Here is a 27,690-nt window from a genome sequence, read left to right on the forward strand (position 1 = left end):
CTTCCTGTTCGATCGTCTGATAAACAACCACTAGTCTTTCCTGGCATACTCGGCAAAAATTTCCGCATAATCGGGCATTTCATCCTTGCCGTCCAAGAGGCCGTAATACCAACTGTTGTCCCTTCCGTCGAATTCACGCTGGGCAAACCCGTTCCCCCAGAACCGGAAACGATTCCCCGATGCATAAGTATATTTCCAATCCTCCGGACGGAAAGAGAGGGCTTCTTCCATGAAATGTACCCGCGAACCGGGATACTGGTGCGGAATACCTAGTAGATGTGATGTCTAGAATGCTCCGGTCGCAGCACAGAAAGACTTACCGTACAAACCCTTCTTAAACCACGAGCTGCACTTTCCAGTCCACACAGTTCGTTGCAGAAAAAGTGCTGCATGCTCCATATAGTCCCTCGTCGCCTCCTCAGTTGGTTCCATGGATGTTATATGTTCTTCCCCAATCTTCCGAACCTAAAAGGAATCGGAGACTCGGAATGAAGATGAAATTTGCCAACTCACGATTTTCAAGAAAGTATTGATCATGATTTCAGTGATAGGCACGGCAGATCCATGACCAGTAGCGCCAAAAGGGCCTGCAGCGATGAGAAAATTGGGGTAGTTGGGAACGGCATATGAGATATACGAGTCAGGTTCTACCGTCCAGCGATCCTGGAGGTTTTCGCCTCGAGAAACGATAGGAAAGTAGGGGTTTCCACGTCGTGTCGAAGCCCGTTGCCTGAGAAATGTCGGTCTTAGTCCGACGGATAAAACGTCAAACTCACGCAAATGAATACATCCACCTCGTGTTCGACACCTTCGGCATCTATAAACCCTTTCTCCGTCATTTCCCTGAGTTCCTCGGTAAAGACGGTCACTTTGGGATTAGACAGGGCTTCGAGATAGCCTGGAGCAGGGGTAGGACGACGACATCCGACATCGAAGTCCGTTGGGATGATCTTGTTTGCGATGTGCGGCACGGTAGAAAGTTTCTGTCGCATTGTCTCCTCGCAATTGGCGCGCGCGGCTTTCGATTCCTCTGACCCTGAGATTACGAATCGGAAGCGCTTGCTGAAGAAAACAGGTCAATGTCGACTTTGACAAAAAAGAGCTTACTTGAGTTCACTCTCCATAGCCTTGCGATACAGCAGGTAATGCTTTGGATCTCGAGCAAATTGCTCTTTCTTTTCCTCGGTGTCTGCTCCAGGACGTCAGGGCGAGGCGAATTGGAATCATCATAAACTTACAATCGAAGTTTGTACCTCCAGGCCCAGCAAACATTGCACCGACGCTGAGGCATATGAGTATCTGATAGGTCCCAGTATTGCCAATGCAGACCTTGGGACGATCCACGTTGGAGATCGAATCCAGTGGTAAAGGCGACCCTATTGGAATCAACGACTAGGCGAAGATATCAAGTTGCATTGGGTAACTTTCAACATACCACATTATCCAGAATGGAAGGAAGTATCTGTAGTCCTGGAAGTAACAATCAAGTACGATGTCCGAGAACATTGAGATGCTCGGAATTTACCTGATGACCCTGATCCCATAACTGCGACGCGTTTTCCTGTCAGGTCGAGTCCTTCGGGATACCTCGCACTGTGCACCAAGATACCTGAAGAGCTGAGGGAAGACTGTGTTGACGTCTCTGGGCCAGCATACCTTTATATAATGGCAGTCCCTTCAAGTCTGGCCATTTGGGGTGATGTAAACTTCCTCTCATAGAAATGAAGACGTTGCAAGTATCGAGTGTTTCTTTCCCAAATTGATCTCGCGTTGTGACTGTCCATTCTGCAGTCTCGTCCCTCCACTTCGCACCGACGACCTCGTGATTATAAATAATGTACTTGTTGAGATCATGCTTCTTGGCGTGGTCCTGATAATACTGTCGAATTTCGGCACCCGATGCTTCATAGTGGGAATGTTGACAAATATTTCTCAGAGCTGCCAGAACACATACCGTAGAAGCTCTTCCAATCTGGCATCACAGTCATGACATGGTCAGCCCAAGATGATTAGACAACGCACCTGTCTTGGGTTCCTTGATGTATTGATAGTTGGATCCTGGCACATCCTAACCACGGCTAGTGTGAATTTCCTGATCATGCATCTGACAACAATATCTTACACAGGCGACTCCTGGGTATCTGTCGATTAGTGTAAGTCAGTGATCTTCCAAGAAATTTGAATGGACCTACCTATTCCAATGCCAAGTGCCACCAGCCTGATCTGCTTCCTCATAGATGACGAGGTCCACCAAGTCGCTGTGGTACGTTTTAACTTGTTCGGCTAGACGAATTCCCCTGAAGTTGATTTTGTAAGTTTTATTCCAAGTTCCAAGTTAAGGACTGATAAAGGAGATCACGTTAGGCCAGCACCGATGCCAATAATCTTGATACGCCTCTCTGGTGTCCGAGCAGGGTGCTCGTCGATTGAGTATCCTCTAGGATTTGAAGTCCAATCTCCCATGAAAACGGTGCTCCCATGCCCAACCTCGTTTCCAGCCACCATGTGGTTCACTTTGCGAGTCCTTACGGACACGGCTTAAATAATGTCTAGAAACGGTGACAAGCATGGCAACCAAGAAGAGTCAGGTTCACCGAGACCCTGCCCGGAGCGGCTGGCCGATCTGTATTCTGATGGCCGCCATGTCAGGGCCACCGATTTATTTTTACGTCTGTCTATGGACAACGCGTTGTTTTTATACCTGGGAGATTTTTGGGCTGCGGTCTCTCGAGCTCGCGGCCCAAATCATTCATCGTTGCTTCTCTTCCTTTGACACCTTTTGACTATGGCCTGGTCAGCAACAGGAAGGAAATACACTCTGCTGCTCCAGATCGCATCCATTTCTGCTCTCGCTCTATATGGCTGGTAAGAATGCGCTCTCTTTCCATATTTTTACCAATAATTATTACACGTATTTTTTTCGCAGGGACGCTGGTATAATGGGAGGGTAAGATGATGTACTCGAAGAGACTCCTGTTACTCACCGAGTCCTGGTTTGTGGTTTATGTATAGGATCTTGAATACGTGAGGATTCATTTCTACTTCACTGATACATCTTAACTATTCAACAGTCCTCAATTTGATCACCAAATTTACGCCGCCAATACCGAGGTGACCAGCTTCATCTCCAGTGGCATCATATTAGGTTTGCTGTACTCTCAATATAGTTCTGAAACAACGCGATGCCGACCTCACTGTAGGCGACATTTTCGGATCCGCAGTCATCGCGCCTCTATCGTAAGTCACTGGAACTTCATTTCTGCTCATGTTGTTCATAAGTTCCAGCTGGTCGGTCGGTCGTCGGGTATCAATTTTGCTTTCGGTGTGTCTAGTTCTACCTCTTTTCTCACTACTTGAAGCATTTACTGGGACGTTCATATGCAGTGCTGGGTCGCCTTGATTGGAATCATCATCCAAACCGCCTCCGTGAACTCCACAATGATGATTGTCGGGCGCACCATTCTAGTCAGTCGATTAACTCTATGCAACGAAAAACTTGTTTAAGGGTCGCCAGGGTCTCGGAAACGGCGCTATTTCAGCTGCTGTTCCTGTGTTTGTTCACGAAAGCTCGGTGGGAAGAAATGCACGCAATGCCGTAAGTTGATAGGCGATATCTCTACTCCATGAGTATCTCATCTTTGACATTGCCGACAGCATGACCGAACAACTCAAGTTATGTGGAATATAGGATTATGTGCGTCTGACCTCTGAACTGTATTTCCCATTCTTAGTTCGAGTTCTAACATCTGTGAAGCCGTCGCTGCAATCTCTGTGGTAGCCTGGCTTGGATTGGGAGTTTACAAGAGCCGTGAGTGCTTCTTAGGCACAACCTTTCCAATCTCACCTTGTTCCTTATCAGCATTCTACCACGGATGGAGAGTATTGTTGGCGTCTCAGGCTATCTTTGTTTTGGTACCCATTATCATTTTCCACGGTAAGATGATATTCTGTCTCGTGATCCAACTAAGCAATGCCGTTCAGGTGTTCTCGAAAGTCCTCGTTGGCTATATGCAAAAGGCCGAATCCAGGAAGGCGACGTGTCCCTGGAACGTCTTTGTGGGAAGTCCGTTTCGGATCCTACAGTCAAGGCACAACGGGACGAGATCCTGGCTGCCATACGCTTGGAAGAGGCAGATACCCGTAGGATCACAGCGGCTTCCTTCTTTCGAAAAGACGAAACTGAGGTATGTTGCAATCGACTTTCTGACCATTCTTTTACACTTACGCACTTCCAGACCAAGGTTATCAAACGCATATGGATTTCTTGGTTGCTCCAGGTTGGAAAGCCTTTCTTCGGCGGAAATCTGATTGTAAGTATCGTCCTGCTTTCCATTCAAATTATAATAACCAACTCGCGTACAGACCTATTGTAAGTCCTTCAAAGACGTGAAGATGTTTCAGCTGTAGCTACTCGAATGTGTCGCAGATGGCAAGTCTATCATATCCACCTTACACTTTTCGGCAGACATAACAGCGATCGTAACGGCGGCCCTTAACTCGAGTGAGTCGAAACATTTTGTGTGAATTTTCATCTCAAATGTACATTTCTTTCGCAGTGGTTACCCTGGGTGTCAGTGAGTACAAGTTCTCAACATCTTCTGTTCTCTGCTAACCGTATACTCAGTTATAAGTTTCTGGACAGTCCGAAGGTTCGGTCGGAAGCATATACTTCTCTTTGGCTCCCTTGTTCAGGTCTCTGCCATCCTGGTTTTTACTGTCCTCGGCAGTACGTGTTCTCTATAAATACAATAGCTCGAGCCTAAGGTTTCAGACCTTCCCGATCGCATGACAACAAATGCGACTCGCTGGGCTCAAATTGCCATGCTATTCTGGTAAGGCTGTGGTTTTTGTAGCTCAGATAAGAGCAGACGTATTCAAGGACCCTTCTTTCAGGTTCGAAGCGGGTTCCGGATTGTCATGGAGTGAGTCGCCGTTCTGTTTTCTGTAATGATCATTCCTGATTCCGTACCCCGAACCCAGTTTGGATGGTAATATTGTGCTTACGCATATTCCTATTCCTCCTGAGATTCCCCCACAGGTGTATTTGTATGCCATCGAGATTGTTCCCACACGTTATAGAGGCCAAGCAGGAGGAATAGGTAAAGGGGAATTGTCGGTCTTTTCCTCACCAGATTTTCACGCGCTGTTTTCGTAGGTAATGTCGGCGTTTGGACGATGGCTTGTGAGACCATCTATCTTCTATGATTTCCAGCGTGCCTGACCAGGTGGATGTCGATTCAGTTGTCTTCGTTTACAGTGGACCTATCGCTATTCAAAATGTTGGAATTAAGTTCTTCGTCTTGTTCATCCTTGGTATTTGTCAGTTTCTGCCGCAGATATTCTTACGAACATATCCACAGGCGGATCGATTGTCACAGTACTTGTCGCCATATGTGAGTGCTTCCTACTATGGAGTTTTGACGAACCTGAAGGTCTGCTCTAAGTCGTCAAGGAGACCAAAGGCCTAACGCTAGAAGAAATCGATCTTCTATGGACGTCTGAGGAATACCGTATCCGCAACAAGGATGCCCAGTTTATTGGGGACAATACTATCAGCAGTGACTCGGAACGCAAGTCCATTGCTGGTAGTGAAGGTACAGGCTGCACAGCTGAAAAGGTAGTATAAATGTTCCCACCTAATTATCAGAAAGCTATTGGCGATTTATGATGCCGCTCGCTCGGCGATTTCAATGTAAAAAAAAAATACAATTTCTTTTGGAAGTTGAGTGGACGTCCAACACGCTTCTCTGTCCCTTCAACCCAACATACAGATTGCCCCATGGTGTTAAATCACCAGGCCGCTCAGGGTCGGGGAGATAAGATAACATCCGAAAGTGGCCCTGATTTGGGCGCTTTATGGCTTTCGTCATCCTCGAATCTATGCTGCCAAAGTACACACCGCAATGTTGGATCTCCAAGGTGAACAGCCCGAAGTGGATGATACTTTTGTCGTTCGAATGAAGGCCGCCAGAGCGTGTGATTTGTAAGTTCTTTATTGTCTATTTACCCCGCGTCTAGGAGACTGATGGTGGACTCATGCTGCAGGTGTAGACGTAAGCGACGGCGGTATGGGAATTTTTTTCGTGGTGGGTAGATTGACTGACAAATATTGGATTGAGTCGTAGGTGTGAACCTCTTCCCAAGCAGAGTGTTTGCAAACAGGTTCGTGGGTCTCCGGATACTTATCACATATACTCACCGTGTCGCTGGATTCAAAGTGCCTACAAGGAAAACAGGAATGCACTTGGGTATATTTAACACCATTCTTGTGAATAGATCTAAAGAGGATCTCGTTTAGGTACTACCCATCTCTGAGACGCGTCACAAGTGTGCTCCTTTCTTTCACAGCGACATGATTAATCCTAACTTTGACTGCAGACGACGAACAAATGTACAAAACTCTCCTGGTGAAGACTCTGATAGTCCACAGAGCTCCAAACGGCCACGTCATCCCCTCATGCGGCACGATTCTCCCGCTATTCTTGGTGGCAGTCTCCTTTCCATGGCTGCATCAATATCTCCGCCGAAACCTTCTTTTGGCTATGCTCTCAGCGAAACCAAACTTCGAGGGCCCACTACAATAACCCACATGATGCATTCAACTTCCACTTTTCGTAAGTGGACACCATCGCACAACGAGGACAACGACACTGATACGACCCAGCGACTGAACTACTGGAGGCCCATGACAAGAAGCACCGTACTTACACTGAGATGCAAGAGCATGCTGGGGACGCCATAATTCGAGTCTCAAGCCTAGACCTCAACGACACATTCCACCCTTCTTCTCCGAACCTCCGTGAAATAGACTCCGTCTCTAGATTACCTACACCGGTGTACATGGAACCAGCGCTCATAGAACGTCTTATACGGTTCTATTTCGATGTTCATGCCCCGCATTTTCCTGTTGTCTCCAAGGACGTGTTCATATCCTCCGTGCCGTTGTCTCCGGTGCTCGTGTACGCCATGGTCGGGATATCTGCGATGACGCTCTCTTCGCGTGCACCTAAAGGCACGCTTGAAGCAGTTCAGACGAATATGTCCGCCCTTCGTCGAGCGGAGGTACATTCTGCCTTTCTATCCTTCTCTCAGCCTGCCAGCTTAATCGAGAAAGGACTTTCTCAACAGGAGTACTTTGCATGAGATCCAGGGTCATCTCTTGTTTGCCTTGACAATGGAGATGGAGCAGGGTAGTGTTGGCTCGACTGTATGGAACTCGCTGGGCTTGGTGAGTACTGACTATGCGGGGTCTACATGATGCCGCTGATGTTGTGTTTCCTCCAGGCAATCAGACAAGCCCAAGAGCTAGGTCTGCATCGCGAAATGGCCTCGGATGATCAAATCGACCATGTAGAGACCCGGCGTAACGTTTGGGGAGGTCTCATCGTTGCCGACCGCTGGATATCCGCTTTTTGTCAGTAATCTGCAAAATGCAGTAATCAGTCATTCGTCGCTTATCATTGCACAGATGGCCTTCCGATGATGATAGATTTGAGTGACTGCGATCGAATTTTCCCAAAGGACGAAGGTTTCAGGTCCCTCATAGAGTTATCAATCCTCTTGGGGCGTGTAGTCAAAATGTGCTATACGCCGACAGGTATCATCAATGTAAAGGACGAACAGGCGCAGGCTCTGGCGAACGAGATCCAGAGCTGGTTGTTCGCTCTACCACCGACTTTATCCTGTGTCAATCATTCGCCGGAATACGCCCCTGTGTCCGCAGGATTATTGAACCTCTGCTATGTTGCTGTTCAGGTTATGAAATTTCAGTAGGCGTGTAGTGTTATACTGGGCTAACGTATTTCTGTAGTTCTTCTTTGTCCGTCCGTTCATGCGATTGAGTCATACGGCAGATACTCTCAGTTTTGCGATTACTGTCGCTGATTGGCAGGCCCTTGCAGCTCGAGCAAGATACGGTGTATGTCTAACACATTTTCCATCTGATTCTTACCCTGAAATATATTCTGTTACAGATTCTCTGGAGTGAACATCACCTTGATCAGCTTCAGGCCTGGAGTTTTTCGCTCTATTGCTTGTTCATCTGCTGCCTGATTTTGGTATGAGATTTCACAGCACAGTTCTGTTGAAGGCTGATGTATATTGATTAGTATCACACCTATTACCGATCCCGCCGCCCAGATGATCTCGCTGTGATCCTGAAAGGCAGAGATATCATGGGTAAAATCCACCATCCCGATTGTCATGCTAGGACAAAAATAGCCGAAGTCATTAGCCTGCTTATCGATGCAGCTACGAATCCTCGTGAAGATGCTGCCATAAAACGAACCAGCATCAACCCTACTCGGGGGGTCCAGCTACGAAAACGGGAACCTAACCTGCGTTGGAGAGCTGATACCAATTCGTTTGCAGGTGACCCTGACGTTGAAACCGGCGAGAAGCCCGTTCCTTCACATCTAGTTGCATCGCCAGCTGCGGATGCCCCGAGCACTCCGATCTATTCTGGGGATCCGCAGCCTTACCCCATTCCAGTAAATGTCAACCCCTCGATGCATGGACTCGCGGCTGCCACAAATTTGTACGAGCCAGTGATAACATTTCCAGATACTGCTACGGATTCTTCACAACACTCACAGCGGTCAACAGAATCTGGTATGCCTCCTTTAATTCGTGAGAGATAGTTGGACTTAGAAGGCTTTGACAGGTTCATGGGATACTCTGATGAACGGGAACGATCATGCTGGCGTTTGAGCCCTCATCTGAGTTATATGTCCATCCGTCTTTCGTTTTCATAGCATCTTGTATCGATATTGCTGTCGGTGGTTGACATGGTTTTTGTCGTTCAATCTGACACCTGTACCTTTTTTCTCTATCATAGATGAGCAAATTCAGTCTCCGTGTCAAAGGACTGAACATCAACAGGTGGAGGGCAACAATGAACAGGTCATCGTCCATTTTTGCCTGCGAATCCAACCAAGGTATACAGAAGAATATAATGGACAGGCCTGATCTCGGAATGGTCTAGGATCTATAGACTTGATGTTCGCATTCTTTTCGCTTTTAAGGACTTCCGAGTACCTTTCATGAAGGCGTCGCAAGTCTCGACTCTCAGCTCTCGGGCCGCTTAAGGTTCCTCCGAGATTACAAGACTACTCCATGCTCAGAATGAATGTTTTTCAGCTTTGCCAGGTCAATGAGGTACGACGAGGTAATATGAATTCCTGTGTAGGTCAACTTGGTTAAGATTCCCCAAACTCCTGGATACTTCCGTTTCGGCCTGCACCGAAAAGCCTTTGGCGACACAGCTGCGCGGCAGACAGCTCTACATGGCCATTCTTTAGTCATTTCTTCCCTGGATGCCCGAATAGAGCCGATGAATGGGAGAAATGCTTTCTAGATTATCAAGCCCGGAACAAAGGTTATTTTTGAAATCAAAGGTGTTACGTGCTGTCTCCTCGACCTCCATTTCAGAAGTGAAGATGTGGATCCAGACGGAGGTTGTGTGGCCAAAGAAGGAGGCGTCCATTGTTACAATGTTACTCGTAATGTTACAAGATCATTTGAAAGACCGCGGTGAAGAAGGCTACGGACCCGGCTACCACTGGGCAACAGCTTCTTCAACTTGTGGGTTGAAGAGTGAAGTGGTATACGCAGCCTTCGCTTGAAATATATCAAGAAAACTCGCGGCTCATCACTCCGAACTCGAGGGACTCCGTCCAGATGATGGCTTTGAGTTGCTTGCCTAGGTAACTACTTCATGAGAACCTAGGGGATAGCCGATTTTTCATCTTCTTATTAGAAGCTCGACTAAGGACGGCCTCCAGATCTTAAAACAAATACCGGTGTCGAACGTGAATGGGTAAGGATGAAACGTGAATGGTTGAGAAGGGCGTCGTATGGGCCTAGGATATATATAGCAAGCCTGATCTTCATCGCCATGACCGCTCATTCATTCTTCAAGCGCAGTGTACGGGAAATCTTCAATTCGACCGACATCCATCATGCGGTCGCCCACCATAGAGTGTCCACGCGACACTCCTGATATGAAATGCGATACTGTGCCACATGGTAGCGGTGATATTATTTCCTTGTACCGCATGAATCGACAAAACAAACTGGAAAATCTGACCATCTTTCTCCCGAGTATCGAGAGAATGGACGAGAATCAAGTGGTAAGAGAACATTGCGAGTATCAGAGACCATCGAAGTCGGGGGACTGGAGAAAGAAGGAAGGAAGAGGTTACACGCCGCAGAGGATATATAAAAGTAGTGGAGTTCTAAGTTTTCAAGACCTTGATAAAAGTACAGATGATTGCATTTCTATATGGATCGTCCTCGCTTACTCTCCAAATTCTTCTTCTTCCGAGATGAGTTTCTCCACTTCGAGAGCAGCCATACACCCGCTACCAGCGCTGGTGATGGCCTGCCTATATCGCTTGTCTTGCACGTCACCGGCAGCAAAGACTCCCTTCACAGAGGTCTGCGTAGTCCCAGGTACGGTGATGATGTAGCCATCGGGGTCCGTTTGCAATTGGGAGCGAACGATTGACGTGGCTGGTTCGTGGCCTGGGCAAAATGTCAGATAACAAACTTCGAAGGTACCAGGGGAGACATACCTATAGCATAGAACAAGCCGTTAACGGGCAGATCCTTCTCTTCGTTCGTCAAGACATTCTTGATGCGCAGGTTGTTCAACAGGTCGCCATCACCTTGGCACTCGACGGCAACAGTGTTCCAGAGTACGGTCTACCGGTGGTCATATGAACTATAGAATGCGCGGAGAGCTGATGAAACGCACCACTTTGGGATTATTCAAAAGCCGTTTTGCCATGATCTTGGATGCACGAAGCTCATCGCGGCGGACAAGCACATATACATGGGATCCATACTTGGTAAGATCTGCGCACTAATCAGTACACGGAAAGTAGATTGTTTGACCGACATACAAGTCGCCTCTTCTGCTGCTGAATCACCGCCGCCAATGACAGCAAGAGGCTTGTTCCTAGATTCCAAGGGTTAGCAACGTTCCTGAAGTCTAAAACATTCAAGAAACTGACCGGAATATAGGAACAGCGCCGTCGCAGACAGCACAGGCACTGATACCGCTTTGCCAGTACGTAGACTCACCCTTGAGGCCAAGACGTTTCGCGCTAGCACCGGTAGCGATGATGACCGTGTCTGCCGTTTCAGGTTCCTCGTCCTCTTGCATTTCCCTCCAGTAGCGGAAAGGCCGTGCAGACAAGTCGATCTTGGATACGGTCTCTGTAATGATGTTGGTGCCAAATCTGACGGACTGCTCGCGGAATTTATCCATCAGCTCAGGTCCTAAGATGCCTGTTGGGAAACCGGGAAAGTTCTCCACTACAGGTTTTGTATTAGTTTAAGAAAAAGAGAGGTAAATAATAATATATCGATACCATCTGTCGTTGTGGTAAGCTGTCCTCCTGCAGCAAATCCGTTGGCCATGAAACCCTCGAATAAGACTGGGCTCAGATTGGCCCTGGCAAGGTAGATGGCAGCAGTATGTCCAGCTGGTCCAGAGCCGATGATTACCTGCATTATCGTGAGACAATAGAGACCGGATTCCGTATAGATCAACGTACAACTTTTGAATGCATCTTCGAGCTCTTCTCGACTTTTCCGTTGGTTACGGGAGCCATCGTAGTCGTTAAAGTCCGCTTTTCTTGTAGTGAAAGGGGTATTGCTGCAACGCAGTAGCGAAGCCTGGGTATGAGTCTTGTGAACGTCGTTCTGATAAAAATGTGATAGCTGGATGCTTTTAAATAAATTTGCCAGCGCTGAGCAATGCGGTCACGAAGGGTCACAGGTATGTCATTTGTCAGCCAGTCCGAACACTTGGTAAGCCGTTCGGCCCGTCCCGATTCGGGGCTACTGAACCTCTTGTGCTGCAATTTTGCTAATTGTTCAGATTTTGATGAAGATGTGTTCGGACATTACATTGCTGAAAGGTTCTTTTTTACGATGCCTTATCACCACTGGAGGACCGCGGAGGGGAAAGGGGAGATGGGTGGCCGGCGTCGAAGAGTTGGTCGGACCTTGAATCGGCATCTCTGGCAGTCTTGCGGAGATCCTAATTGCCACGAGTGCCGAGGAGTAGTCCGATCGCGCAATGATTGCGCTTTTCCCAGGACATCCGTGATCGCGAAACTTCGTCTTACCAGTGTGCGTGACGCTGCTGTATAATTTGCGTTCTGATCATGTACACTTTACCCTGATTTCTATTTCTCTCACATATAGCGCGTCCCTCCCCGTATACACTGCTCTTCCTCGGACACTTTTGTTCCTCAGCAGTCCGAATTCTTGTTCTTTGACTTGCAAGCACGTGCTCGATCTTAGACCAAGTACTGATACCTTTTCAGCATTCTGGGCCCAAGGTCGAGCTCAAAGTGCTTCTGTGCTGGAACTAGTAACGGCCTTATTACTCAACTTCGGCAAGCAAGCCATCCTACACCGGCTTAGAGAGATCTTGTGCTTCAACTGGCTTGTTGATGAAATGCATCCTATCCTAATTTTTGGGCGGCTTATTTACTCGCCGGACTGTTCGTCTTCGTTACTTTGTTTCAGCTGCGGTAGGAAATGAAGCTGTCGGTGTCCAAGACCATGCTCGTCTAGACAAGATGTATTTTCCATCTGCGCTACCTGCCGTGCGGTACTCCGGCTTCTTTACTTTCCGAGTGCCGTTTTCCACTACATCCTTCCACACCTTTTGAAACCAGGAACCATGGCTGTATATACCAGGTGAAACAAATGTTTAACGGGATACTGCGAGCCTAGGATCGTCGGTGTCGCCAGGGCTACAGGGGTAGGGGAAATTTTCGCCTGCTGAAGGTGAGACCCTTTGAAAATTTTCTATGATGAGATCTCATCCTTGTTTCATAGCACCTGTCTACCCTCGGTACCGCTCAGAGGCACGCGGTCCTGTCGGGTTCCGCTAGCATTAAGGGTGGTGCGGAACGTCCGGCTTAGCCGACGCCCGTAGTTCACCAAATCCGATTCCCGCAACCATATGCAGCTCGCGTCGTGATGTGCCTGTCGGCATGGAGGTCCAGTCTGCTCTGGAGGGTTATATCTGCTTGAGTATAGATGGCTGATATTCCTGGTATGAGCATATCCAACACATCCGTGGATTCCATGGCAGTGCTCCTTTACCATTCAGGGCGGTCCTACGCTCTACCCTCTCCTCTTTTAGCTGAGTTCTCGCCTGTTCTATTCTCGCTGTTTATTAGTAGCCATCATGACCGAATCACTGATTATCGTGAAACACTCCGCTCCATCGCCGTTAATACCTATTTCAGGCTACCTATAACTCTTGGAGGATATCAGTACATCGACCTCTTGGCTGCCGTACCGCATTCTCGAACGTACATGGATTCCTTATACCTCATTCGTTGCATTCCGCTAACTTCGCTGCGGCAAAAAAAAGAAGCCGTTGTATAACTATGATTTGTCTGGTACGTGTCATAAGGTACAGGCAACAGTACACGGAGCAGGGACGGTGCTTAAATATGTTCATGTCATTCAATATATCTGATAGTGCTAATATAAGATGTTGCAGGGCCAAAGATTTTATGGAGATCGAAGCGGTCCCGGGAGCGCTACTGCGTTGCCCGATCTGAACAAGCGTGTTTCTTAATGATCACGTCAGAGTATCAAGGTTTGCAGTTCGGGCACAACGCATGCGCTCACGTTATAGCATCTGACATCTTCAGTCTATTGGAGTATCCGGTTTTCATTCAGTTCAGCATACGGCTTTACATACCATCTAACCTTAACCTCTTATCAGGCTTCAATCCCAGAAATTCTTTCTTAGTTGAATCTTCTTCGCTGGCAAAACCCGCTCGGTAAATTTCTTACTTGCCGTTTGCTTCCGTACTTTCTGTTATTTGTCGGCAACCACTCATACAAGGCAACTTCTTTTAAAGCCTATCAGAGATCCACGATCATGCATGATCTTGAAGTACCTGGGCGCTTTGATTCAGGAGGACCCTGAAGACCGATATTCGGAGGACGGTTTCTTCAATACATGCCGCCACATTTCCATTTTTTATACGGAATGATCCTTCCGAGGTGAGACCATGACCGATATACAACCCATCTATACAGCCCGACTTATTGCCTTGTGATAAAAACCGTTGTGTGGTTTCAGTCGACCCCCTTTTCCTAGATCCAGCAACTTAACTTCAACTCTGCAAAGCCTAGCTCACGATGTCCGGTCATGTGTACGCCGATGAATGTCTGCTCTCGAAATGGTTCTGACAGGCGTATCTAGCAATATGATGGACGATGTCCTCATTTCCCAGCGTAAGCCTCCAACTGGTATCGAACGGCTTCAAAACACTGACATGTTGAAAGTCCCCACGCCTTTATTGCGATCCGCACTTCGGGCGCTGGTGTCACAAGGTTCAGCAGCACAGAGAACATTCGTCGAGCATGTCCGGGCGCGCTTGAGGGAGTCGACACCGACATTCCCGCCCGCCAATGACCTATTCAAAGACCAAGCCAGTTCTGCGGCATACTTATCATCTACTCGCTGCCTCTTCTCAAGCAAGATGGTGCAAGATTCGTTGCCCTAGTGAGTTCAGATGAGATAGAGAGAGGCAGAAGATTGATATCACCCAGTCTTGCGCACTTTCTCCAGTGCATTCCGGAAGCAAAGATTCGCTGGAACAACAATGACGCTCTCGAGCTTACCCTCGAGAAAGCTTGTGGTGACATCGTTCAAGCTGTTCAAGCTTTAAAAGAATCGAGACCCGAACCTACAGCCGACCTTGAAAACCTATTGATTAGGTTACGATCGGCTCTAATTGTGTGCCAATCATACTGCTACTCGAATAACCTCTCTTATCCTTTCACACGTTCTTTACTGCAGCTAGAGGACGTCCTTGCTTTCCTCTACCCTTCAGCGCCTTTCAAGCATCTCAATGGTGCAATCGATCCTAGAATCGATGTCTCCGTTGACAGCAGTGTAGCAGCTAAACTCGAATATTTTCAGCTCGGTCCGGCAAAAGTACCTAGGCTTTTTAATGGACTATGGCAAATGTCGTCACCTGCTTGGGGTTCCGCGTCTAGCGCCAAACAAAATGCAGCCCTTTGCGAGCTCGTCCGGCGAGGGCTTTTGGCAACGGACATGGCGGATCACTATGTGAGCACAACGAAAAAAATTGTGAGCACTGAAGCCGACCTATCAGTTCTAGGGTGATGCTGAGCTCATGTACGGATCCTTTCGTAACCGTCTCCCCGAGGAGGTGGGTAAAACCGTTTTCGCTGGCACCAAATGGTGTGTCTTCAGGCCTTTGGACGGTCCAGTGACAACGGATTTCGTTCTGGCCGCAGTGAAGGAGCGATCACGGAGGTTGGGTGGACGGGTAGAGCTCCTGCAGGTAATGAAGCTTCCCTCCTTCTCCTCCGCTATGACTCCGTATTCATCTTGAATTAATCTTCCAGTTCCATTGGTTCGACGTAAGTTGCCATCCGATTGCATTCTATTCCCGCATGCTCATCTCGCAACAATAGTACAATGAGAAGGAATATCTTATTATTTTGGAGAAGTTGGTTGGTCTAACCAAATCGCATCCCCATCTCGTATCGGCCATCGGGTTATGCAATTTCGATGCGGAACACACTCAGGAAGCTTGCGAATATTTGATCGCCAAGACGAGTAATGTTGGTATCGTCTCCAATCAAGTCCAGGTAATGGTTTGATACATAATGACTACCATTTAAAGGTTACTAACCTTTATGGTAGTACTCATTAATCGATAGTCGGCCCAAGATAAAGATGGCTTCGGTTTGCAAAAAGTATGGGATTCAACTGTTGACATATGGTTCCTTCGTAAGCTCTTGATTGTTCATTTCCTAGCCTCCGATGACGTATTGGGGCAGTGTGGCGGGTTTTTATCGGAGAAATGGCTAGGAGTCAAGTCGCCGGATGTGTATTCTGAGGCTGTAGCTTTGACGCCATCCCAAAGAAAGGTGAGCGAGTTACGCATTATGGTCAATTAGCTGTCCTCTCACGTATTATCAACTTCATAGTACTTTGATATGATCATGACATGGGGTTCATGGTCCGACCTCCAACGTTTATTACGGACTTTGAAGTCTATTGCTGATGCGCATGGTGTCGAACTCACGAACGTTGCCATACGATGGGTATTGGATAAACCCGAAGTTGGAGCCGTTATCGTTGGCACGCGGTTGGGGGTATCGTCTAATGCCGACTCTAACCTGAAGGTGTTTTCCTTTAAATTAACACCGGAGGATACCGCTCGAATTGAGGCTGTGGCATTGGGCGCCCATCTGCAAGGTCTTTACGACAAGATTGGAGATTGTGGACATGAATATAGACATTGAATTCATTACATTCGTACGCGGAATAAACGCATTTGCTGCAAAATTCCATGAGATACAAGGAGACTACCATTTTCGTATTTATATTGTCGAGTAGACTTATACTATCATAACAACATAGTAATGGCAGATAATTATATAATAGTTAGATCAGTAAATTTGTGTGATGCTAGGGAGACGAGCTCGGCGATGATGCCAAAGAACGGCGATCACGCAAAACTAAATAAAATGCTATTCTGAGTCAGTGAGAGCAACCGCCTTCGTGTAACTAGGAAGAAAATGAGTGGGAAACACCACGAGGATCCCATTCTAATCAAAATGGATATAACGACCTCGAACAACCTATCTGACAGCAGCCCTGGAATAAAGATACAACGGCGGTAGCACAGTTCAAAACATTTTTTCAAGGCGCTTCCGACCTATAGGTCATGATCCTGTGAAATATTGGTTCAGAAAAATGGATAGGCATGACATCAGAGCATACGGATTATCTCGAGCGAAGTGCAGAGGGCTTGAAAGGCTGGAAGATCATCGTGTGCAATCATGCCCAACATACTTATACACAATATTGTTGTGGTGGAATTCCGGCCGGGAAGGACACGGCAAGAGTGAGAAAAACATAGGATCTTTGCTACAGCAAAGGCGAGGAAGAAGCGCGGACGTTACGATGTAGGAGCTCTGAGTCTAAGCGTCTATGCAGGTAGTACTGAGTACAGGTACAAGAAGGACTGAATCACATGCTACGTCGATCGCGTCTGAATCTCAATCTGCGAGGCCCTTCATTCCGTTCCATGCCAACCTTCTGGTCGCTTACAAGATTTGCGTGAGCGGTTACATAGTTACGACTTTCTTGATATTTCAACTGACTTCGCGCATACAAGCTACAGTTTGGCATATAGCAGAAGTTCGATCATCAGCTTTCGGCAAGTTGTGCGTTTCTAGACGAGGAAAACCGAGCGCAGTTACGATAGTCGCTCACCTCGGTCCCTGCGACTCTTGCTCCCCTCTTGCCAGCTCTAGCATCTCTTTGATAGTAGTACCCCAACTTGAAGACTACGAAGGTGCCTCAACTTGAGGATCAATCACCTGAATTAGCGCTGTATTTTATACTTCTAGAGAAATAGCGACTAATCAGTTTCTGGTCATTGCTACTAGATGGGCTAGCTACAGAGAATTGTACCAACCTAACGAAGCTAATTTACAGATGTGCTTAGGATGTGTCAAGATCCAATTATCATTACATCAAGGAACCTAAGACCGGTGCGTCCTTTAATCATTTTGAAGGCTGGTACTTAATATTTTGCGTACATACCAGATTGGACAAGCTTCTACATTGAGTACTCCGACGATACTAGCTTGCAAACTTTTCTCCCTGACGTTTTGATTATGAAGTGTCAGGTGCCGAAATTCGACAATACCAACAAGGTCATGCCAAGAAATATGATCTCAACAAGTACATTATTTGCAATCGAGAAGTCGTCGGTGCGAGGTGAAGTGATGAGACTGGAGGATGGATAATCACCACGAGAGATCAATCCGGGAAGGAAACGCTCAACACCAACCCGACACCTGCAACGTCCTCATCTCCACGACGGGACGCTTGTACCATCCCAAATGGCCGGATTTGAAGGGATTGACGTTGTACAAAGGTAAGCGACTCCGGTGCTTTAATGAATTCGCTGTCATTATTCATTTAGGTGTCTTGGTGCGTAGGGCAAGGTATCCCGAAGGGCTCGACTTGGGAGGAAAACGTATTGTCGCTCTAGGATCAGGGCCGTCGGTTAAGTCGTCGGTATTTCCTATGTTTTTGAGCGTCTCATCTCTACTTCCAGGAGTACAGATCGTTCCTTCCGTTCTGAATAGCGTGGTATGTTCAAATTCATTTAACATAAACCTGGATTTTGCTTAGTTGTTGACTCCCATCGGGACATCTTCTACCATTGGATTCGATCTCCAATTTGTGTCGTTCCTATGTCTGTACCAGCAACGCCAGTCTATTAAGTGCTAACATAATTTCAGCGTTGGTCTTATAACTTTGACTGTATGTCCTGTGCCGCACTGTCTGAACTCAACTTGCCGTGACTTATTGATGCAGACACCGAAGAAAAGACAGTAGCTCACTCGAGATCCAAAACATTACTTCTTGTATCGCTGGGCGATAGAGAACGAACACAAGTAAGCCAGGTTCCTTCCTTAGCAAAGTTGTGAACTCGAAATTCATTCATTTCTCAGCAGCAAGCACTTCCCATTCTTAATCTCAGGCTCAGAGGAATCGGGGGATGCATGTACCCATTGTAAGGAGGCAATGCGACAGAAGCTTGCTACTGTACCGCACATCACAAAGAAGATCATCTCGACGGATTTTGACATCAGATGTTTTGTCCTACCCCTGCTCCAGGCTATTGCTAAGAATACGAGTAGATGAATACTTGAAGAAAAGCATAAGGATGTCCGAAGGCCGAGTTCTGATTACCAACAGGGATCTGTGAGTGTGTTAACGAGCGCTAAGCGTAGTTAACGAGGGTTTCAGCAAGCGCTAAGCATAACTGATGAGGTTTCCGACAAGCGCTAAGCGTAATTAGGTTCACACAACCGGTGAAGACATTTGAAATATCTAAAACAGCTATCTTTAAGCTTTGACTAACCCCAAAGTGACAGTCTTCATCGAGGGACCCAGGAAAATATCAGAGAAAGGGTTTATAGATGCCAAAGCTGTCGAGCATGACATGTATTCGCATGAGTCTGGTGTTTTGTCCATTGTACTAGGACCAAAATTTCTCAGGCTAAGGGCTTCGACACGACATAGAAACCCCACTTTCCTATCGTTGCTAGAAGCGAAAATTTCCAGGATTGCTGGGCCGTGGAACCTGACGCATGCCTCTACTACGCTACCCCAATTATCTCATTTGTGTGGGTCGCTGCTGGCCATGGATCTGTCTTGCCTATCACGGAAATAATGGTTGGTACCTTCTTGAAAATCGTACGTCGGCGATTTCCAGGTCTCTGATTTATTGCAGGTCCGAAAGCTCGCGGAAGAACACATAACTTCCATGGAACCAACCGACTCAGAGGAAGCCGCGAGGAATTACATGGAGTATGCAGCACTTTTTGCAGAGAACCATGTGAGTCGGAAGTTGTAGCTCCGAGCTGGGAAGCGGATGAAGTACACAAACTCATATCCGCTAGGCATTTCACGCCAGTATCCTGGCTCCAGGGTACATTTCATGGAAGAAGCCCTGTCTTTCCAGCCGGAAGACTACCTATGTGTCAGGAAATCGTTTCAGATTCTGGGGAACGGATTTGTTCAGCGGGGATTCGATGGAAGGGACAATATTCATTACTACGTCCTACGATGGGGAGGATGAGATACCTGACTATAAGGAGATTTACGCCGAGTATGCTAAGGAAATCTAGTGGTCATTTTTTTACATATCCGGTATCGAACAGAATAAAATTGGCTGTGCCATTTGCCTTGTCTCACATCTGACTGCAGTAATGTAAGAAGTATATTGGCTCGCTTAGCAGCATTCCAGCTTTTTCGCTGGGCTCTTCCGCGTTCGTACTTAAGAAGCAGGCACCGTTCGGTAACCAATGATTTCACCGATTTGTAGATTGAAATTCTCAGGTTGGAAATTCCCGCCCGGCGGCTACTTGATTGAAGAACGAGCATCTCACGCTCAAGTTGTTTATCCTTTCTCCCGTTCTTCGACGGATCCCATCCGTTAGCAGCCGGGTATCTGGGTCCGAAAACTCCACTTGCGTTCCATTCACAATCTTACCCTGTACGCTATGACTAGCACTGACGATACATTCGAACTCTACGACCTTCGGGTCGAGGTCATCTGTCCCCCTGGTGAACGAATCCTGTGCGGGGCAAGGGAGGGTGATTACTTTACGCTTGAAGGCGAGCTTCTGCGCCTGCCGCCTGGTCAAGGGTTCTCGATTTACTCCCTGGGTATGGGTAGAAGCTTCTGGGTTCTAATTCTATCGTTAACACTATAATTATTTAGGTGCCCTGTTGCCATTACTAGCAGCCAAGCAGCGCGTCACGCATCCGAACGACTGGATGTCAACTGACGCTCTGGTCGCCTGCCCGGATCCTAATTGCAAGTCCCAATTGAAAGTGGTTAGAACTGGGGTGAGGAAGTTCCGGCATGCGGATACGACTGTGGTGCCCCTTGGAGAGGAAAAGAAGGTATGGTCTAGATACGGTCTATTAATCGGCGATACTGTTAATTGAGTAATTTGTGTCATACAGGTTTCTGCTGGCTAGTTTTAGCTCGGCCGCGGCCGCGGTGTGGATTGAATTTCAAGGCAGAGAATGGTGGCACACACGGTACGATCACCTACCGTAGGACGACATAGTACCGGACTCATACCCGTTCCTCCGATGGTGATTGTTTCATCAATAGTTGAATGCAACTTTGAGCACGATTGTGAGGGAATAGTCAACCTCGTTTGCATCTGCATTGAAACAGAGAAATGAGGCTCTTCAAGAGGTTTCGGGCCGCCTTTTCCATACGGTTAGCTGAGAAGGAATGGCCCCGTTTTACAAACTCCCTCAACTGTGACGGAAGGATCTTTCGCCGTGGGTCTCGGTTTGGGTTTCTTAAGATGACTTGGGCAGAGAGCAAATGTACGTCGTTAGCTTGAAATCCCCCTCAACATAGCCATGCAACAGCACTCGACCAATGACGTGGGCGCCCGTAAAGTTCTCCCCACTGAGTTCTACGCGTCCTTCCTGTCTAATGCAGCCAAAAGACGAAAGCCCTCCCCGAGTACGTCTGCTACCTTCCTGAGAAATCCATTGACGGCTGATGCTGCAGCACCCAGTTCGTAGTCTGATACCTATGGAGGCTGCACCCCATATGATATCGATGCTAGCCGGCAAGCCCGACCCCAATACCTATCCCTTCGCAAGCATGGTCGTATCTGTAAAGTCTCCAGACTCTTCCTCGCTTACGGACATCGAACTGCGTGGTGAAGACCTGGCAACCGCGCTTCAGTACAACGAGAGCGGCGGGGTTCCCGAGCTTGTGGAGTGGGTGACAGGATTACTCAAAGACGTCCATGAACTTGGTGAGGAGGAGGAGGACGGCTTGAGGGTTTGTATTGGCGCGGGAAGCCAGGATCTTTTGTATAAAGCTTTGACGGTGTTGGTTGACCCGGGAGATACGGTCGTCGTAGAAGCTCCTACGTACCCGTGAGTTCTATCGTGTAAGGGCTTTTGGTAAATCCTAAGGTTAACCTGAATTTCAGGGGCGTTCTACCTGTATTGCATTCTCTAAAATGTAATATCGTAGGAGTCACTTCGGATGAGGACGGCCTGGTTCCGTCTTCCCTTGAGGTCCTGTTGGATTCATGGTCAACAGACCAGCCGTTCCCAAAATTATTATACACCGTACCTGTAAGTGTGGCATCAGTTAGCATCTCCAAGTAACTGACGTATCATTCCTGTTCAGTACGGAGCGAATCCCACCGGCATGTCCACCACTGCAGCCCGGCGCATCGAAATCCTGCATCTCGCCCGGAAGCACAACATCCTCATCCTCGAAGATGATCCTTATTTCCACCTGTACTATGGATCAGGCCCTCCGCCGCCATCTTACTTGTCGCTTGAGCGTAAAGTTGATGGGGAAATCGGCAGAGTTGTGCGGTTCGATAGTCTAAGCAAGATCCTTGCGGCTGGTTTCCGTTTGGGGTGGGTCAGTGGTCCAGCGACTATCGTTCAAGCCGTGGAGGGCCTTGTATGGATTCCTCTTTTTCGTTTCGCATTCCTTCTACTAACCGCGCATGGTACAGACCGCAGTTGCGACTCTGCAGCCCCCGACGTTCTCCCAGATGGTTGTTCTCAAACTCCTCCAGTCATGGGGTACTTCAGGGTTCTTGACGCATGCTGCAGGTGTCGCTGAGTACTATCGAAGGAAGCGGGATGTGTTTGAGACGTACTTGAACAAGCATCTCACGGGTTTGGCGCAGTGGAACACACCGAATGCAGCGATGTTTTACTGGATCAAGCTGAACCTCCCACCGGGAGGTAGTGAGACAGTGAGTGGGGATTCGGCGATGTTCATCAAGCATAGTGCCATGCACAAAGGTGTTTTGATGTTGCCAGGAGAGTCCACATATCATGATGGGCGAAAGACATGTTATGCGAGAGTTTCATTTAGCTTGCTCAGTGATGAGGATGCGGACGAGGTTCTGAGAAGGCTTGCGGCTGCGCTACGCGATGAGTGGCATAGTACTGAAAATGCGTAGAATACCAATCAGTTCTAGAGTGTCTTCCAGGTCCGGGTCAAAAGAAAGCTATGGTGCTGAATTGAATAAGGGTTGCAAGGGCTATGATTTCCGTTTTACTACGCTGATGCCCTCGCCGCCTACCTGGATCTTAATTGCAAGTCCCGGTTGGAACTGGGGTGAGGAGGTTCCGTCATGCGGATACGAATGCACGTCGTTACATACTTAGTCTTGCAACATCCTCGAATATCTTCTGTCAAGATAACCATGCAACCAATGACGCACTCCACACCGAGTTCTAGGCGTCCTTCTTGTCTAATGCAGCTAAAGCTCCCCAAGTACGTCTTCATTGCCCACCTTGAGACCCATGGAGGCTGCACTCCGACCCCAAGACCTATCCCTTCGCACGCATGGAACCCTTCCTGCGAGCTTGTGGAGGCTTCGGGGTCATGACCACGATCGCACCGAAAGCACAACATCCTCATCGATCCTTATTTCCGCCTGTACTATGGATCAGACCCACCGTCACCAGAATTTTGCGGTTGGAAGATCCTTGCTGTTGGGATGGGTATCGTTCAAGTTCCTCTTTCGTTTCGCATTCCTTCTACTAAGTCATCAGCAGATCGGGAAAAAAGTTGCCGTGGATTGCGGCGACCACGATCCGGCATAATTCTTATCCGCCTTGTCAAGGCCTTACAAGCCCATATAACCGAGGCACGATGTTGCGACCTCTTTGTATGCTATTAGAAACCCCCATAATGATATGTTAGCCTTCAAGATTGCATAGGATTATTTTTATCCCGTACATTGCTACCATAAGCTCAATAAAATACGGTCTGGCTTACACAAACTGGTTGTAAAGTGGTACTAGTGATTGCATTGACATGTAAATGTACTACAAGTCAGAAAACCCAGTATCTTCGACATCAAGGTAGCTCGATTCTACGGATCCATCAGAATCGGTGCCTTCTTCGGAAGGCCTCTCATCCTCGCTGTCCTCGGAGCTCTGATCCTCGCCATCGTCTTCTTCGCCTTCGTCTTCTTCGCCTTCGTCTTCCTCGCCATCGTCTTCTTCACTTTCCTCCAGCGTATCTTCGCCTATGGCGGCTTCATCATCTGCGCCTGTCACGTTATCATTGTCTTTGAGATTCGGGTCCTGCATCATGTCCAATGCCTCCACCAGGCATAGCGCATATACATGTCTCTATCAACAAAGCTTGCCGCAAGACAACCCACAAGTCAGCTAGGAAATCGGATAAAGGCCATACAACTCACATCATGACATAGTAATTCACCCAATCTTTGTCTTCTCCTGGATGTCGCGCGGCCGATGGGGAAAAGTCAAGAAGTGTCCGAGTACGACCAGCCGAAAATACGGGAGTCAAATGACATGCACGGAGAACCAGAGAGGGATCAACAAAGCCAAATGCCCCTTCATCGTCTTCAGGTACAAATCCAATTTTTGGAAGGCGTGCGCTCTTAAATCCCCACCTGTAGCCCGGCTCAGTTCCATACCACCGAACCCACAAGAACTCCATGTTCTGGACAGAATGGCTGCGAGCTTCCGATCCTGTATGGCATACTTGTGCATGGAAAATCCCAAGAACTCGAGCATACCAGAATGGGTGAGCATGAGCGTCAGTCTCGGGAGAAAGCATCATGACGTCGCTGTGTGTTCGAGGGTTAACAGAATCTTGATCGCGTCGCATGTCGTATGAAGTGTAATTAATCCTCATTGTTTTATGAGCATAGATCCGGTTGCTGACGATGTGGACAGACGCCCGTTGCGCATCAGAGTACGTTTCGTCGTCACCATCAAAATCGTGGCCGAGTAAGCGGGTGAGAAGATGGTTTTTCAGCTTGAATATAAACTTCTGTAAGACCTAATATCAGACACCGAATCAAAAAAAAGTCTGTGACTCACGGTCTTGGCAGGATCTTGGCCGTTTAGGTGAACAAAGGAAACAATATCATGTCGATATCTTCGAGACTCTGATATGATATGATGGAGCTCTGCACAACCAGACTTGCGCGAATCCTTCTTTGAACCCTTTATCGGATAAATGTTCTTCATGCCATGTATTCCAAGCTGGCGTCTGAAATGTCGCCGTCGTCGCTCGTGATTGGCAATTTGTTTGGTGGCATTAGACTTGTTTGTCCGAGCATACAATCCTTTCACTGTACGATGCGCTAATTCTCCCTATTGGATATCATCAGCAGTTATCTAGCGAACAGAGGACTTCCACGAACCGTCTGTGTCGAGTACGAATCAGTTGTACCAAAAACAGGAATAGTGGAAGCGTAATCAGCAATGGCATGGAACTTGTACGTATTGATGTTGAGCTGCCGCTTTTGTGGTCCCGGTTGAGGACTTGACGTAGAGACTGGATGTGGCTGCATTTCGTTATGGCGAAAGGCTTCAGTTTCAGCCTTTTTTGCGGCCCTTCGTACTCGTGTGTTGACTTCTCTCGGAAGCTCCACTGTGTCAAACTCCTTTGACCACTCCCTGAATCGGCGAAGCTCTTTTCCTAATGTGGTTGAACAATTCTTGAGTCGTTCCAGGGTAACATCACTGTGCATTCGCAGCTTAGCGAGAGCATGCCATTCAGCGAGACGAAAGAGTAATGTCAAAATCCAGGAGTTGTATGGTTCATCGAGAAGCCCGTCGACAACTGGAATTAAATTCTACAGCCAGTTAGTTGGGACATAGTGTTAGGAAGGCGGACGTACCTGAAGGATGTCCTCAAAATCCCGAGCGCCCAGTTTCTTCATTTCAGACACATTGTTGGCAAATTTTCGTATGGTATCAACCCCAAACGTCGGAATAAGTCGAAATCTGAGGAAAGGCATCAACTGAGAACAGGATGGAGTCGAGAAATAGTACATGTACACATACCTTTCATCGAAAATCTCTACTAGCTGCTTCTTCTTAGTTTTACCAGCTGCATAGAGGATACGGACAAGGTGGACAAGAACAGCCTTGAACACGCCCAGCTCAAATTCATGCATCTGATCCACGACTAGCATCTGAAAGGGATTGAATGTCGATCCGAGTTTTTCCACAAAGGCATTCTGTGACAGTAGAATTAGTAATTGATATATTGGTAACCAGATAGTAAACGTACCATGGTCGGAACAATTGACTGCGGTTGGCATAATCTCTCCACTGCTGCACTGCTGACAGTATATCCCTTATTGAAAATGAAATCGCGTGCCCTCGTTATCTCGTCTAACAGATATGTCCTAGCCAGACGAACACGTAGCTTCAAATCGTATATGAGACCCATCTGATCGGCTTTCTTCTTGGGAACAAGACAGCGAGGACACAGACATGTGCCATTATCTCGAATATTAGCAAGGAGTACTCTGTACAATATGCAATTATCTGTTAATGCTTAACCATGGAGGAAATAAAAGCATACTTTTCAGGGTAGTCAGCTGAATATGTGAATATCCGGGGGTAGACACGACGATAAACTCCATCTGCACATTTGAGAACGATGCCGTGGATATAGGCATGGACAAAATCGGCATCCAGAAGGAGCTTCCATGCCTCATGCATGAGTTCGCGCCGACAGTGGGTCAGCAAGTTCTTCTGCTGATTCGTACTGATGTTGAGTGTGCGGAGGAAGTCGGATATTGAGTCTGGAAGCTGAGAAATATTTGTAAGCTGCTAGAACTAAGTCTCAGAGTAACGAGCAGTACTGAAGGAAAAAATGCCGTTTGGTGGCATGCACCCGAGTCTGGCTTTGAACGGACATACTTGGACAAATTACCGAAGAAGGTGTACAGTGGCCATGCCTTTGCCGTCCCAAAGCTGGTAAGGTGAGTCGCATCAGACCAAAACATCAATGCGGCAATAACTTTCTCTAGCTTGCACCCAGGTTCGTTAGCGGCCCGTTGGAGAACTCGTTGGGCATTCAGCCAGGCATCCGAGGTGTATAGTTCATCGTATATACGTGTCTCATGTCCAGTGAGTGGAGATACGAATATACGGCGAAATGGAGAAAGATGGAATAGGCGTGCTTGCACATCAGTGAATGCGGCCTTTATGACCTCAACCAAAGGTCGGTACCGAAATCCTGGGACTGAAAAGACACGTACACCAGTAGCCTGATTTCCAGTAGGTATTTTGATATCCACAGTTGCCTCACGCCAGCCATCCTTCAGTGAGGGCGATGAGTTAATCGCAGTGTCGAGTTTGCGATGCTCTCTGCCCACGTCAAACTGGGACTCAGACTGAAAATCGTCTGTACGGAAATCTGGTGCACGAATAACGTCATTGACAAGACGGTTAACCTCGCTTTCAGATTTGAGGTTGCTACCAGAGTCAACCCACTGCATGAGACGATATGTGCTCATGCTCGAGTAAGGGTATGGAGGTGGTAACACTGAGCCGATTTCTTCAGGAATCGTAGCACTCGAATCAGACTCAGCGGAGTCAGGAAAGTTAGCGAGATCTTGTGGTGAAATGAATGCATCAGGATCGTAGGATGGTCGATTTGGAAAGAAGCGAAGGATATGGAATGCATTGGTCACGGTCTTGAATGCATCGTGGACAATGAGACGCACACGAGGGATAATGGGTGTCGGTTCATCGGAGGTGGCAGCAACTGCTGCAGGTGCAGCTTCTGGGAGATGGTCAATAAATCTGCGAGGAAGTCGATGCATGCGTTGTGGCCGTTCTGGTACAGGTAAAGTCTGTGTAAATGACAATGGTAAATCTTCAGGCATATCCACATCTTGGTAGTCTATTGTCTGCATTTTGACAGCTTAGATTATAGTCAAGAATAATATACTGTGCACATACCTGAATACTAGTCTCAGCATTTTCCGTCTCCAAATTGACCAGCAGTCCTCCCTCCCTTCTAGCAGAACCAACAGGATCCTCCAAACGTCTGCGCTTCTTGTGCTTTCGAGGCTTGTCCAGTTTTACTTGAGCCCGTAATTTAATACTGGCCTCACAGTGATTCTTGTGAAGCGAAAGTCCTTTGGATGTACTGAATTTTCGGCCACACCCCGCTTCAGCAGGAACACAGGAAAAGGAAGAAGAAGCTCGGACATGAGGAGAATGAAGATGAGAAGTGAGATGGGGTGCATTGTCTGAGAAACGGGCATGCAGTTGGC

The 27,690-nt window shown here is 47.6% G+C and overlaps 7 protein-coding genes across 7 annotated transcripts; 5 read left to right on the plus strand and 2 right to left on the minus strand.

The window, feature by feature from the left end:
* Positions 1 to 30: 30 nt before the first annotated feature.
* On the minus strand, positions 31 to 2,463 carry EV420DRAFT_1630686 (FAD/NAD-P-binding domain-containing protein; the record flags this gene model as incomplete). Its single annotated transcript, XM_060476123.1, has 15 exons — positions 31 to 269; positions 321 to 465; positions 514 to 730; positions 766 to 1,062; positions 1,108 to 1,189; positions 1,239 to 1,282; positions 1,330 to 1,376; positions 1,436 to 1,470; positions 1,526 to 1,609; positions 1,657 to 1,902; positions 1,955 to 1,972; positions 2,023 to 2,068; positions 2,123 to 2,141; positions 2,193 to 2,297; positions 2,360 to 2,463. The coding sequence occupies 15 exons, from the start codon at positions 2,461 to 2,463 to the stop codon at positions 31 to 33; spliced, it is 1,728 nt and encodes a 575-aa protein (XP_060327291.1).
* Positions 2,464 to 2,785: 322 nt separating this feature from the next.
* On the plus strand, positions 2,786 to 5,626 carry EV420DRAFT_1646647 (uncharacterized protein; the record flags this gene model as incomplete). The annotated part of the gene is made up of 21 exons (XM_060477937.1): positions 2,786 to 2,865; positions 3,072 to 3,145; positions 3,201 to 3,237; positions 3,286 to 3,322; positions 3,385 to 3,465; positions 3,515 to 3,595; positions 3,655 to 3,694; positions 3,755 to 3,808; positions 3,860 to 3,934; positions 3,982 to 4,184; positions 4,236 to 4,310; positions 4,363 to 4,369; positions 4,427 to 4,501; positions 4,557 to 4,574; positions 4,625 to 4,726; positions 4,772 to 4,832; positions 4,902 to 4,922; positions 4,981 to 5,151; positions 5,213 to 5,313; positions 5,361 to 5,393; positions 5,445 to 5,626. The coding sequence occupies 21 exons, from the start codon at positions 2,786 to 2,788 to the stop codon at positions 5,624 to 5,626; spliced, it is 1,608 nt and encodes a 535-aa protein (XP_060327292.1).
* A 277-nt stretch (positions 5,627 to 5,903) lies between these two features.
* EV420DRAFT_1646648 (fungal-specific transcription factor domain-containing protein) lies at positions 5,904 to 8,639 on the plus strand (the record flags this gene model as incomplete). Its single annotated transcript, XM_060477938.1, has 13 exons — positions 5,904 to 5,983; positions 6,046 to 6,066; positions 6,126 to 6,162; positions 6,219 to 6,248; positions 6,299 to 6,327; positions 6,379 to 6,614; positions 6,665 to 7,062; positions 7,115 to 7,228; positions 7,285 to 7,414; positions 7,469 to 7,755; positions 7,811 to 7,918; positions 7,974 to 8,057; positions 8,109 to 8,639. 13 exons carry the CDS (start codon positions 5,904 to 5,906, stop codon positions 8,637 to 8,639), a joined length of 2,085 nt encoding a protein of 694 aa, XP_060327293.1.
* A 1,554-nt stretch (positions 8,640 to 10,193) lies between these two features.
* Positions 10,194 to 11,779, minus strand: EV420DRAFT_753947 (thioredoxin reductase). The gene is made up of 7 exons (XM_060483357.1): positions 11,562 to 11,779; positions 11,376 to 11,511; positions 11,016 to 11,319; positions 10,905 to 10,960; positions 10,757 to 10,857; positions 10,575 to 10,704; positions 10,194 to 10,524 (listed from the first exon to the last, which is right to left on the minus strand). The coding sequence occupies exons 1-7, from the start codon at positions 11,616 to 11,618 to the stop codon at positions 10,298 to 10,300; spliced, it is 1,011 nt and encodes a 336-aa protein (XP_060327294.1). The 5' UTR covers positions 11,619 to 11,779; the 3' UTR covers positions 10,194 to 10,297.
* A 2,476-nt stretch (positions 11,780 to 14,255) lies between these two features.
* EV420DRAFT_1274899 (aldo-keto reductase) lies at positions 14,256 to 16,329 on the plus strand (the record flags this gene model as incomplete). The annotated part of the gene is made up of 9 exons (XM_060467872.1): positions 14,256 to 14,280; positions 14,332 to 14,551; positions 14,599 to 15,121; positions 15,174 to 15,359; positions 15,424 to 15,438; positions 15,493 to 15,669; positions 15,725 to 15,811; positions 15,862 to 15,951; positions 16,012 to 16,329. The coding sequence occupies 9 exons, from the start codon at positions 14,256 to 14,258 to the stop codon at positions 16,327 to 16,329; spliced, it is 1,641 nt and encodes a 546-aa protein (XP_060327295.1).
* Positions 16,330 to 17,711: 1,382 nt separating this feature from the next.
* EV420DRAFT_1563472 (uncharacterized protein) lies at positions 17,712 to 18,736 on the plus strand (the record flags this gene model as incomplete). The annotated part of the gene is given in 10 exon segments (XM_060473936.1): positions 17,712 to 17,975; positions 18,024 to 18,107; positions 18,118 to 18,119; positions 18,161 to 18,194; positions 18,223 to 18,224; positions 18,247 to 18,299; positions 18,346 to 18,365; positions 18,400 to 18,401; positions 18,422 to 18,501; positions 18,562 to 18,736. Coding segments are annotated over 7 exon segments (328 nt in total), but the record flags the coding sequence as incomplete, so codon positions are not given.
* Positions 18,737 to 19,989: 1,253 nt separating this feature from the next.
* Positions 19,990 to 22,584, plus strand: EV420DRAFT_1750486 (pyridoxal phosphate-dependent transferase; the record flags this gene model as incomplete). The annotated part of the gene is made up of 9 exons (XM_060480329.1): positions 19,990 to 20,281; positions 20,337 to 20,521; positions 20,585 to 20,662; positions 20,805 to 20,962; positions 20,997 to 21,104; positions 21,160 to 21,529; positions 21,586 to 21,733; positions 21,789 to 22,031; positions 22,129 to 22,584. Exons 2-9 carry the CDS (start codon positions 20,481 to 20,483, stop codon positions 22,582 to 22,584), a joined length of 1,602 nt encoding a protein of 533 aa, XP_060327297.1. The 5' UTR covers positions 19,990 to 20,281; positions 20,337 to 20,480.
* Between the last annotated feature and the right edge of the window lie 5,106 nt (positions 22,585 to 27,690).

This window comes from Desarmillaria tabescens (assembly GCF_030435595.1).
Source record: "Desarmillaria tabescens strain CCBAS 213 chromosome Unknown EV420scaffold_36, whole genome shotgun sequence".
NCBI classification, from domain to species: Eukaryota; Fungi; Basidiomycota; class Agaricomycetes; order Agaricales; family Physalacriaceae; genus Desarmillaria; species Desarmillaria tabescens.

Excerpts from the sequence above, each read along its gene's own strand:
- EV420DRAFT_753947 (XM_060483357.1), bottom strand. The coding sequence starts at position 11,618 with ATGGCTCCCGTAACCAACGGAAAAGTCGAGAAGAGCTCGAAGATGCAT. Across the intron at positions 11,512-11,561 it reads CGAAGATGCATTCAAAAGTT|GTAATCATCGGCTCTGGACC; the intron begins GTACGTTGATCT and ends ACGATAATGCAG. Across the intron at positions 11,320-11,375 it reads GCTTACCACAACGACAGATG|TGGAGAACTTTCCCGGTTTC; the intron begins GTATCGATATAT and ends CAAAACCTGTAG.